Here is a 12,559-nt window from a genome sequence, read left to right on the forward strand (position 1 = left end):
TTCTCTGACACGAGGGTGCGGCAGAGCTGTATCTCAGTGCAGGGTGCAGTCAGGGAAATGGATGCCATTGAAACCGGCTAGTTGTGAGGTTTTAAAGCTATTACAACAACATGGGTGGCAGCAGACATCAAAGGAGAAATCAGTGTTTTTGAGTGAAAAAGACATAGGAGAAAGGAGAAAGATGAATCTCGAAGTCCTTGAGAATCTTCTGCTTTGGAGATTGGAGTTGGTCCGAAGAGATACTTGTTTATCATCATTGTTGATGTACTTGTTGTTAATATTGGCATTTCCTGTGTGCCGCACTGGGTTCAGTGCTTTGAGTACATTGCTCATCGAGGCATCAGAGAACACTCTGAAGTAGGTACTGTGATTATCTTTGTCGACTGCTTGAGGAAAGGTTGGCTTAAGGGAGGTGAAGAAACTGGCCAACAGGGAATCAGGGTTGAATCAGGCAGCCTGTCTCCTCAGCCTACAGCTTTTCCTAACACCATGATCCCTAGTTGAAGGTAAAAAGTGATGATTTGGTCATTTGGATATGAGGTAAAAGACGCCAATTAAGGCGCTTAGAGTTACGGATGTGTAGCTTGGATGAGAGGTCAGAACTGCAGCAGAGGTGAGCAGATGATTTAAACAGGCAGCAGCTAAAGCAGTGGGGGCGGCGGGCACTCCAGAGGAACAGGTAGTGGGTAGGTCAGGCTCTTGGTGGAAGTTGAGTGCATGTCCGTTTCAGGTATAGCAGGGGGAGAAAAGCAGTGAGAGAACTTGAGAAAGTCACAGGAAGGGAGTGACATTCAGTGTAATTTATGCTACACAGAATTCCAGGGAAAGGTTATTGAATTGGTTAAGAGAAGTTCTTTAAAAGCTTTAAAAGAACAGTTTGATATTTAAACTTAAAAAAAAAATTTGCAAAAATAAAATACCAAAAACAAAACCTAGACATATTTTAATATGCAAGATGTACAAAATTATCAGGTATTTTTATTTCCCTTTGTCATCATCTGTATCACATCATAATACATTTTACTATACTTTTCCTCTTCAAAAATTAAAAAAAAATTTTTTTTTTTCTTAAAAAATTTTGTCATTTATCTCAAAAACCAGTTGTCAAGGCCTGAAAGGAGATTCAGTTAGAGGCTCCCTAGAGTCTAAAACTGAAGGAAAAACACTTTAATCCTGAGGAAGGTCTATTATAAATGCCTCTGGATTTAACTCAGTGGATAAAATAGTGTATTAGGATTTTCTACAAAATTAATGCTTTTATTTATTCTCTTATTTCAAGTATACATTTGTAGTGACCCTCAGTAAAAGTGTGATCTCACAAATCTAAGAGTTTAGGAACTAGATATGGGTGTTTTCCACTCCCATGTTAAAGTTACTCAATGATAATGAATTAGTGCCCAAGTAAAGGACCATTCGAGATGAGTTTTAATTCCAAAAGGCACAGGCGATGAACATTTCTGGGGAATGGTAAACTAAAACATATAATTAAAACAGCAGCTTAATCCACTGTATTGGGTTAAGCGAATGTGTAACTTAGTTTTAAAAGGTGTTGTTGACTCCTGGGGGCGGGGGTGGCTCTTTTCCTCCTCAGCTTAATAGGCTAATTAGAGTCACTACAGGCAGTTGGAGTGGTGAAAACACTTTTAAAAAATTCATTTGCCAGCACTATCGAATTTGCAGTAAGTGGAGTCAGCATCTGAAATAGTTCAGTATTTCACATAATGGCATTTTATTTAGTACTCTAGAGTGTGTTAAATGACTCCCTCGAGCATTAAAGGCATCACTCCATTTTCCAGGACCTGCGCGAAGTCTGGCTCAATTATCCTCTCCACCCACTCCAGGTAAGTGTGACCTTCCTGTCTGCAGTGAGCTTTGTAACTCCAGGTACTCACGATGCTTCACTTTGCCTTTTGTCCCCTTCTGCTTTTATCCTTTGATTCCCTTCGGTGGCATTATGACTTTAAGCTGGGGTATCAGACTGGAGAACTTTGGAACAAATACTAAAACGAGGCCATGCATTGTGTTTTTGTGGTCTGGGGTGAGGTGGGCGAAGCACTGGGAGTTGCCATCGCTCAAAAGGCAGGAAGAGCTACTTGACTGGCTGTGGTTTGGTCCCCTCTCTTCCCCAGAATAGTGATACTCAAGACAGAGTGTGTTGTCTCCAGTGTGTCTACATGCCTGCTATTATAGGGAAAGTAATACGAAAGCAGGTTTGGGCTTATTACAAAGTAGAACAAATACTAAATTAACATTGCTAAATTGTAACCTAATTTGTATCTTAGAAATTCAGAGATTTGACTTCAGTTGCATAAAACATTGTAAATTAAAATTTTAGTAGAGTATAATGACTTTATTCAAGATTTTAGAATTTAAAAGATCTATATATGGTGACACTCTTTCCCCCAGTTGTTTCAAAAATTCTCACTCTTCTTTGCTTTTATTACCCTTTTACCTTGGAGACATATATAAATATATACATGTAAATGTATACTCACACATATACATTTTTGTATATATATTATATATATAATCATCATCACTAGTGGCTGAACTCTCTTATGAGAGGCTTCACAGTAACAAGTGACATTAATTCAAAGTATTTTATGAATATGAACTAGCCCAAAGTTCCTTAAAATATTCATTTCAGATGTTTTATACTTGCTCTCTGCTAGTGGTTAAAGTACTCTAGTACTCTTGCCTGGAAAATCCCATGGATGGAGGAGCCTGGTAGGCTGCAGTCCTTGGGGTCGCTAAGAGTCGGACACGACTGAGCGACTTCACTTTCACTTTTCGCTTTCATGCATTGGAGAAGGAAATGGCAACCCACTCTAGTGTTCTTGCCTGGAGAATCCCAGGGATGGGGGAGCCTGGTGGGCTGCCATCTATGGGGTCGCACAGAGTCGGACACGACTGAAGAGACTTAACAGCAGTGGTTAAAGGCTCATTGTTACGTGGAGCAGCTGCCTAGTGGTATTAATATAATAATCTCCAGTGTAAGCTGAATTCAGTTTAATGATGATCATTTACCAAAATAGATTAGCCCCTTGAAAGATACACAGTGGTCAAGTTATTCAACGCAGTGATTCTCAAAAGCTGATCCCCATACCTGCAGCATCTGTGTTACCTGGGAATTACCAGAAAGGCAGATTCCTAGTCCTTATTCCAGTCATACTGAGTGAGAAACTCTGGGTGCAGGGCCTTGCCATCTGCTTTTAACAAGTACTGCAAGAGTTTGATGAGTGCTAAAGTTTGAGTCCATCCTAAAGGAGATCAGCCCTGGGTGTTCTTTGGAAGGAATGATGCTAAAGCTGAAACTCCAGTACTTTGGCCACCTCATGCGAAGAGGACTCATTGGAAAAGACTCTGATACTGGGAGGGATTGGGGGCAGGAGGAGAAGGGGACGGCAGAGGATGAGATCGCTGGATGGCATCACCGACTTGATGGACGTGAGTTTGAGTGAACTCCGGGAGATGGTGATGGACAGGGAGGCCTGGCGTGCTGCAATTCATGGGGTCACAAAGAGTCGGACATGACTGAGCGACTGAACTGAACTGAAAGTTTGAGAACTGCTGAGTTACCAGATAGATAGATAATTGAGGATAATTGAGAAAGTTTGAGAACTGCTGAGTTACCAGATAGATAGATTCCCTAAGAGTGGTTCTTCAGCTTGCCTCTTCCTTGGAGAGCTAGTATAATACTTAGGATTTTGAACTATCTGTGTATAGTATTTGGCCTTGAAATCTGATAGAAGGTTGGAAAATATTATTTGAGCCTTCTTTAAATATTAGGTTTGTTTGCCATTCTAAGGGATGAGAAAGAAGCTTTCATGTTTTATTGGCATTTCAGAAATTTCTGCCTGTGGGAACGAGAAGTTTATAAAACACTTAGAATTGATAATTACATTTGTAACTAAAAACTGCCTGTGATATTTATTTGTTCCTTCTTGTAGCTTCAAGAGCCAAATACTGATCGACAACTTATTGAGACTTCTCCAGTTCTACAGAAACTTACTGAATTTGAAGATGCAATTGGAGTAATTTTTACACATGTTCGACTTTTGGCAAGAGCATTCACATTGAGAACTGTGGGATTTAACCATCTGACCCTGTGAGTTAGAAATACTCTTGTAGTTCTAACATGACTATTTGGACACACAGTCCCAAACTTTTGCTGTGTGCCCTTTCAAGGAATTGGGTTTTCAAACGTATTTCCAGGGAAGTCACATCTTCAGATGGATGAGCAGCCAGACACTGGTGTAGACCAGGGCATGTGCTGTAATCCAGTATTTTTGGTCTCATTGCCATGAATCTTATTTCTTTATAAATTATAAGTGTGAAGGAAGTAAAAATTTTTCCTATGAAGAGATAGGCCAGGTAGTCACAGTCATGATGATTCATAAGTAACACAAAAGTAACATAAAAGCAGCCACAGGAAAAGTATAAATGAATGAACATGCTGTGTCCCAATTAAACCTGATTTACTGAAACAGGCCATAGCATGAATTTGGCCCTCCAGTCCCTGCTGTGAGTGAGTGATTTGAACATGACCTAATGAAATAACTGATAAAATAACCAAAACTGGTTTTTTTTTTTTTTTTTTTTTTTACATGTTTTTTAATTCAGTTTTTGGGTTTCTTCCCCCACAGTCCACTCCAGTATTCTTGCCTAGAGAATCCCGTAGACAGAGGAACCTGGCGGGCTACAGTCCACAGGGTCACAAAGAGTAGGACACAACTGAGCAACTAACACACACTCATCAGGTTTTCTTCCCCAAATTAGATATTCACAGTTGTCTTTACACTGAAAAAACCAAAGAATCTTGTCATAGATTTTTTTAGTCCTTATCCTGGAATTCAGATTTGAAAACTGGAGTCTATTTTTCAATGAAAAGGTAAAGATTTAGCATAGAAAATTCTTGGATCTTTTTGCTGTATTTTGTCTGTGTAAAGATTGTGCAAGGTTGTTGTCTGTACTATACAGTTGACCCTTAAATCACGTAGGTCTGAACCACATGGGTCCACTTACACGTGGATATTTTTCAGTAAGTACATGCTGCAGTGCTGCATGGTGTCATTTGGTTGAATCTGCAGGTGCAAACCATGGTACAGAGGACTGACTGTAAAGTTAAACTGGATTTTTGACTGCCTGGGGGGTCGCTGCCCCTAACCCCCAGGTTGTTCAAGGATTCAACTGTGTTTTATTTTTCTATTGATTCTTCCCAGCTTCTGCCCAGGTACTATTTACCAGTCTTTCTTTCAGCAGTTGTTTAATCCTTAGGTAGTACTCACTTTACTCTCCTTTGAAACTGAACCTATATTGACTCAGATCTCTTCTCAGTTGAGGGGCTTTGGGGAGTTGTGTTTAGTTTTGTGCTTTAAGCAAGATGAACACATTGCTTTTTAAAATCATATCTTAAAATTTTTTATTTTTATTTTTTTGAATCTACAAATGCTTATTGATCTCTTTACATTGATGTTTTTTCCCCCCAGAGGCCACAATCAGAGGATGGAATTCCTTGGTGACTCCATAATGCAGCTGGTAGCAACGGAGTACTTATTCATTCATTTTCCAGATCATCACGAAGGACACTTAACTGTGAGTTTGTGTAAAACCATTTCCTCCAACAAGTTTGCTGTGTAATAGAAAGTGAAGATTCGAAGAGCCAGATATATACTTATGTAATTGGTGACTTAGTTCTTGGTGACTTTAGCATATCATATGGTTTTGTTTCATTATGTAAACTGTATGCAAAAACAATATATGATGAGAGCTCATTTTATACTCCTTTATTTAGTGATTGCCTACTTGGTGCAAGACACTGAGTTAGGCTTCATGAGGGGAGCAGATATTACTTGATGCCTGGAGAATCCCAGGGACAGGGGAGCCTGGTGGGCTGCCGTCTATGGGGTCGCACAGAGTCGGACACGACTGAAGTGACTTAGTAGTAGTAGTAGTAGTAGTCTGTCCATAAGAAGTTTAAAAACTACTAGAAGAAATTAAAAATGCAAGTTAACAATTACAAATTCTCTCTTTCTGTATATATACACATATGTATATGTGTGTGTGTCTATATATATATGTATAGTTGAAGGTGTGTGTGTATACAGATACATGTACACTATAAAAAGTATAAATAAGTAGCTATAAATACAAGGGAGAACTACGTTAAATATTATACAAGGAAAGTGTGCTGTTTAGGTTAAGTAAGATTTCTTTTGGCTGTGGAGTTTCTAGAAGGCTTCATGGTTATTATGATGTTTGAGCCTTTAAGGATGAGTAGGATTTGGCCATTGGGAATTAATGGGAAGAAGTTTCTTTGCAAAGACATTACGTGCATCAGGACTGCTGAAACAAGGGCACAGCATGAAAGATCAGAAGCCTAGTTTGGCTGGACCGTGTGGAGGTGAAAGGGACATTGAGAGAAAACGTTTGATTTATGAACAAAGTGAAATGGTTCCCATTCCTCTCACTTTTGTTTCGTTTTATAAAACTTTATCGAGTTTTTTTATTTGCTGCGTACGGTTTTTACTCTGTGAAACCAATCAATAATAAAACTGGAATGGAGAACAAAACCTGCCTAGAAGTCAGTGATGATGATCTCCCGGCACAAGGAATAACCTTTGAGAAGTCCCTCTAGGACTGGGCATTGAGAAAGCAAATACCTTACTGGGCAAAGAAAATAATAGACACCATAAGACATCTTGTGAGTACAGACATTCTTCATTATGCTTGAGGTAAATAAGAAGTCTTTCATACTTTGCATCTCTACACGTTCTGTGCATGTTTTGCTTTGAATAGAATTTGATATTATCTTTGCAACTCTGAACCCTGGAAATAGTTTATGTGAGAGACACAGATATTGAATTTAGGGAGAATATGATTATTTGACTATGTTTAGATGTAATTTTTCAGCAGAATTTCTAAACCCAACAAAATATGGTCCTTTCATTCATTCATTGAATGAATATTTATTATGTTTCTACTAAGCCCCATGTATCATTTTGTGGGAAATCAGGAGTACTCTTACTTTTAAAATTAGTTTAAAATTAGCAGTTTAATGACCATTTACAATTAACTGCTTTTGGATTGACAAGAAATTCCTTTTGAATTAATATTAAATTCTTAAGAACATATGAGCATTTACCAGAAATAAACTAGTATCTAGTGTCTTTCTCTGCATCCAGGAATCAATAAATGCTTGGTTCTGTATCTGCCATTAGGGAATAGACTTCATAGCTGTCAGAGTATCTGGTTGGTCTGAGAAATGGCCAGATTAAAGCAAATGGCTTGAAGCAGTCATTCATTTTATGGGCATATAGAGGCCACTGCTGAAAATATGTGACTTCAGTATACACATTTACCCCTATACTGCTGCTGCTGCTAAGTCGCTTCAGTTGTGTCCGACTCTGTGCGACCCCATAGACGGCAGCCCACCAGTCTCCACCGTCCCTGGGATTCTCCAGGCAAGAAAACTGGAATGGGTTGCCATTTCCTTCTCCAATGCATGAAAGTGAAGAGTGAAAGTGAAGTCGCTCAGTCGTGTCCAACTCTTAGCGACCCCATGGAGTGCAGCCTACCTGGCTCCTCCATCCATGGGATTTTCCAGGCAAGAGTACTGGAATGGGGTGCCATTGCCTTCTCCAATTTACCCCTGTATTCCCACCAATCAATAGTGAACTCCAGAATTTTGTGGAGGAGGAGGGTATGGATTGACAGATGTATTGCTTCCCTTCTTGGCACTGCACACATGTCCCAACCCCAACACTGAACAGATATTGAAACCAGGACTCAGAAAGGCATGAGCCCTGCCCAGGTCTGGATAAAGGTGAAAGCACGACTATGCTGGAGACTCAGTTTTGTGTTCTTTCCAAAGTGACTTCAGTGCTGTAACTAATTTGATCCGAAATATGTTTATCATTGGCCTTGCTTCCTTGAAATTAGAGAATTTGGGGATACCTTATTAGAAAGATGTTAACAGATGACAAAATTCTGATATGGAGGGTTTTTTGAACTGTATTCACAGAAGACTTTGGTAGAAATCAGCAGGACCAACAGATCTGCTGGCAAAACAAAGATTATCTAAAATAAGTGAAATATAGATTTTAAAATCTGTATTTTAAATGCTGTGATGCTTTACATTCCTGGTTTTCCTCTCGGCTCTTGAGCTACTCTCTCAGCTTCCTTTGCAGGCTCATCCTATTCTGTAGAGCTGGTGAATATTCCAGGATGCAGAAAGCTCACTCCTAGGCATTTCCTCTTCTTACTCTTATAGGCATTCTTTGTAAATATAACATTAGTTTCCTGCTGTAGGCAGACTTCTGAATGGATTTCTTCAATCCCATCTCATTTCTGAGCTTCAGTGTCAGCTGCCTGCTCATCATCTCCGTGTATCCAAAGCTGAACTTGAAATCTGGGTCCTCTTCCAGTTATTTCTTGAGTAATTGAAGGGTACCATCACCCATCCAGTGTGGCAAGTCAGCAGCCTGGGAATCATCTTTGCTTCCTCCATTCCCTCCAGCATAGACTATTCACAAGTTTTGACCATGTTACTGCTGGAGTAGCCACCTCAATTCATCACCCAGATCTTCTGCCATCACCTGGACCATGGCAGTAGTTTCTGCACAGCTGACACAGAGTTATAGGAATATGATTGACAAAGAGATCCGGTTAGAGGCGGTGGCACTTACTGCACATTGCGAAGGATAGGAATCTTAGGGTTGTGCTTATCCAAAGCAGTAGGCAAGGCAGCCGGTTCAGATTTCTCCCTGAGATGTGTGTTACTATTGGAAAAGCTGGCCTCGCCATTCCTGTGGGCATTTTTGTACTCTCCCATGGGGGATGTTGTCTCAGGTTTCAGGCCTATTGGACTGCATTACGGGTTATGGCTTCCTACACTGACTTTCCTGAATCAGCTCTTTCTCCACACAGGCCAGGTTACCTGCTGCGGCCTGTGGCATCTTCACAATACATCTATTGTGTCCACAGTGGCCATTCATCTTTAGTCCATTTTGGTTGTTCCTCTTCACTTCCCCAACCTCTCAATATTGGAGTGCCCCCATTCTCAGGCCTCTTCTCTTTTCCGTTGACTTCCTCTCCATGAGTCTGAGTATGCCTATACATTACTTCCTGTTTCATGTCTTGAGCCCTTACTTGTCCCCCTAACTTCAAACTCATATGTCTACATATCTGTAGATGTACTTGGTTATATAGATCCACAGAGATCTCTAGATCAATTTCTGTCAGGCAGCTCAAACCTATCATGGCCAAAACAAAACTGATTTCTACCCCCAAACCTTGGTGTTTTCCATATCAGTAAGGACCATTCTGTTCTAGTTGCGCAGGTTGAAACCTTGGAGTTGTCCTTAACTCTTCTCTGTCTCATGCTAACACCTCCTACCCATTAGCATAGCTTGTTGATTTTACCTTAAAAGTTTGTCTCAAACATGACTACTTTGCACCAGCTTCACTGTTAAACCAACTTGGTCTGGACCATGATTATCTTTACCTTAAATTACAACCATAGCCTCCCAACTGGTACATCTTTCCCCACCCCTCTGTCTGTGTTCAGCACATCATCTCGAGGGGTTGGTTTTAAAGAAACGTCAGATTACAATCCCCTCTGTGCAAAACTTTTTGAATATACCTCATCTCAAGGGTAAAAGATAGTGTTGTTACCTACAAGACCCTGTATGACTGGCCTTCCTGCTACCGTCTCTAACTTTTTCTCCTAGACACTTCACTTTAGCCTCTGTGAGATTCCTGCAGGACACTAAGCCGGCCTTTGCCTTGGGGCCTTTGCACATGCTATGGCCATATCCCTCTCCTCTGTTAACATGTCATCACTAGTGAGGCCTTCTTTCATTCACTCTGCTTGAATAGTGGGCTTCCCTGGTGGCTCAGACGGTAAAGCGTCTGCCTGCAATGCAGGAGACCCAGGTTTGATTCCTAGGTCGGGAGGAAATGGCAATCCACTCCAGGACTCTCACCTGGAAAATCCCATCCTCGTCCCTAGCTCCCCTCCTCCTGTCTAGAATCTCACCTCCCATTTTCTCCTTCCTTCTCCTCCTTAGTACAGACTATATATTTTACTTGTTTACCGTCTGTGCTCTCTCATGAGGGTGTTAACTCCATGAGGGTAGGTATTTTGTCTCTCTTCTTCATCCCTGGTTCCCTGGATGTTTGAACAGTCCTGGCGTGTCTGTGCTCAGCAAATAGGCTGAGTGAATGATCACCATAGTCCACTCTAACGCTCTTCATTTGCTCTTTGGAGAGTGACTAAAGAACAAGCCTGTCCACCTGCCTGACCTCATGTCACATTTCTGTCTTTCACTCTGCACCTTTTCACCTGGCCTGCTTCGCATTCCTCTATGCCCCCTCTTGCCGTGGGGTTTGTTCTACCTGGAGACCATTCTACTTCAAGCCCCTCCTCTCAGTTGCCTGCTAGCTCCTCCTCTGCCTGAGATGTCAGTTCGGGCGTGACTGCTGCATGCAAGGGGAACCTTCTAGTCAAATCTCCATGTTCTTCTCCTTCTTGACACTTATTTTTTGAGTTTGCCTGTCCCACAAGCCTGAAAGTTATGTGAGAGCATATTTTTATTTATCACTGTATGCCCGGCAGTGTCTGGCATATGTGAGCTCTCAATACATATTTGATAAGTAGAAGAATGAGAGTTTTGTGGATGGATAACTCATATAGAAAGGGAAGTGGAAGTGGCATTGGAGAGAAATAGCATGTTTTATGTGTAAGGAAAGAAGCTGAAAACTTAATTTATGAATGTCTAAGGGTTAAAAGTAATTTAAAATTTGTGAAGGATTGCTTATTGCAGTTGCATTTGGCTGGGTGGGAGGCAGGGAAAGGATGGCTAAAAATCATTATTGTGATTAAAGAGCACACAACTGCAGGGAGGCGTTAGTTAGCCCGGAGCTATTCCCTTGCACACTTGTTTCATAGAGACTAAGGACAGTTGAACAAATGAAATTGCAGTTTTCAAGTTTTGAGTGCTGATGGAGGAAAACAGAGTGTTCTGTAAGTTGGATGTTCAAGCAGGCCTGTTTGGGAAGGAATGTCAGGCTTATGCAGTTGTCTAGGGATGAGAGTTCAAATGGGGATGTAGAGGAAGGAGGTTCTATTTCATAGAACTTTTGGCTTTTGAGGGTAGAACCTACTCAGTAGAGTCAGGGTAAATAGTGAGGGGGTAAATAGTGAGGAGGTCTCAAAGAGCACTTACTCAGACAAGAATGCCTTTCTTGTCACACTTGCAACTTTTTAACATTTGCATTTGAGTTTTTGTGTCTATTTCCTTCTTCTGTCTTAGCCTTTACTGCAAACTACAGAGCTAAAGATACTTGTCAGTCTCATGCCTACAGTGTGGCCTGTGCCCAGTGTTGGTATCCACAAGCAAGATGAACTTGCAGAAATTTTTGTTTTTATTTATTTTTAAGTTTTTTTTTTTTTTTTTTTAACTTTTTATTTTGTATTGGGGTATAGCTGATTAACAGTGTTGTGGTAATTTCAGGTGAACACTGAGGGGACTCAGGCATACATATACATGTATCCATTTTCCCCCAAACTCCCTCCCATCCAGGCTGCCACGTAACATTGAGCAGAGTTCCCTGTGCTGTATAGTCGGTCTTACAATAGGTCCATCGGTTACCCATTTTAAATACAGCAGTGTGTACCTGTCCCTCCCAAACTCCCTATTTCTTCTCCCATCCTGCTCCCCAGCACTCATAAGTTCGTTCTCTAAGTCTGTGAGTCGTTTTCTGTTTTGTAGGTAAGTTCATTTGTATCTTGAAATTTTTATTTTTAGAGGAATGATTTGGAGGGGACTTCCCTGGTGGTCCAGTGGTTGGGACTCCATGCTTCCAGTGCAGGGCAGCGTAGGTTCGATCCCTGGTCGGGGAACTAAGATTCTCCCCTGTGCCTTGTGACGTGGCCAAAAGATTAAAGAGAGAAAAAGAAGAAAAACAAAACAAAACAGAGGAATGACTGGGACAATGAGAAAGCGAGGGTTGCAGATAAACTTTGGGAAGCCTTGATCTAATCCTTCCCTGCTGCCTCCAGACAGCACGAGGCATGAATCAGGTGAACGGGTGTGTGAGCTGACAGATCTCTGAGAGGGCAGATTCCGCAGCTCCTATTTGAGAACTTGTCCGTCACTGTTGTAAACTGGCTGTGCGGCCCTGACCTGCACTCTGGCTGCTAGCACTTGCCTACCTTTTCTTCGGTTCTCACGGGAAATGGAGGCCATCTGGCCACCACTCTTGGTATGAGAGACCCGTGAGGCACATCACTGTCGTTTTTAATAATACATTTGTCTTTCATCCCATGCTCTTACATTAAAGTCTTCAGGATAATTAGTCAGACTCTCCTGTTTACACTAGGGGGCCCTCTTCGGTAGCTCATGTCCCACAGCTGTGGTTTTTCTCTTTCGAATCAAGAGTGAGTAGAAGTTGAAGGAAGAGTGCCAGAGTGTTTCTTTGCTTATTTTAAACCAGTAAACCTTTTTCTTAGTAAAATTTGAATTTGGAAAGACTGCTGTGTTGAGATAATATACCA

The 12,559-nt window shown here is 41.1% G+C and overlaps 1 protein-coding gene across 4 annotated transcripts in view; it reads left to right on the forward strand.

Annotated features, from left to right (window-relative positions):
- The window catches only part of DROSHA (drosha ribonuclease III), a 122,887-nt gene that overhangs the window by 97,244 nt on the left and 13,084 nt on the right, over positions 1-12,559 (forward strand). For all 4 annotated transcript variants that reach the window (XM_070357685.1, XM_070357687.1, XM_070357684.1 and 1 more), the window contains 3 exons: positions 1,797-1,841; positions 3,951-4,108; positions 5,490-5,595. In XM_070357685.1, the coding sequence (XP_070213786.1) occupies positions 1,797-1,841; positions 3,951-4,108; positions 5,490-5,595 (309 nt within the window). The remainder of the gene's footprint in view (positions 1-1,796; positions 1,842-3,950; positions 4,109-5,489; positions 5,596-12,559) is intronic.

This window comes from Bos mutus, chromosome 20, assembly GCF_027580195.1.
Source record: "Bos mutus isolate GX-2022 chromosome 20, NWIPB_WYAK_1.1, whole genome shotgun sequence".
Taxonomy (NCBI): Eukaryota; Metazoa; Chordata; class Mammalia; order Artiodactyla; family Bovidae; genus Bos; species Bos mutus.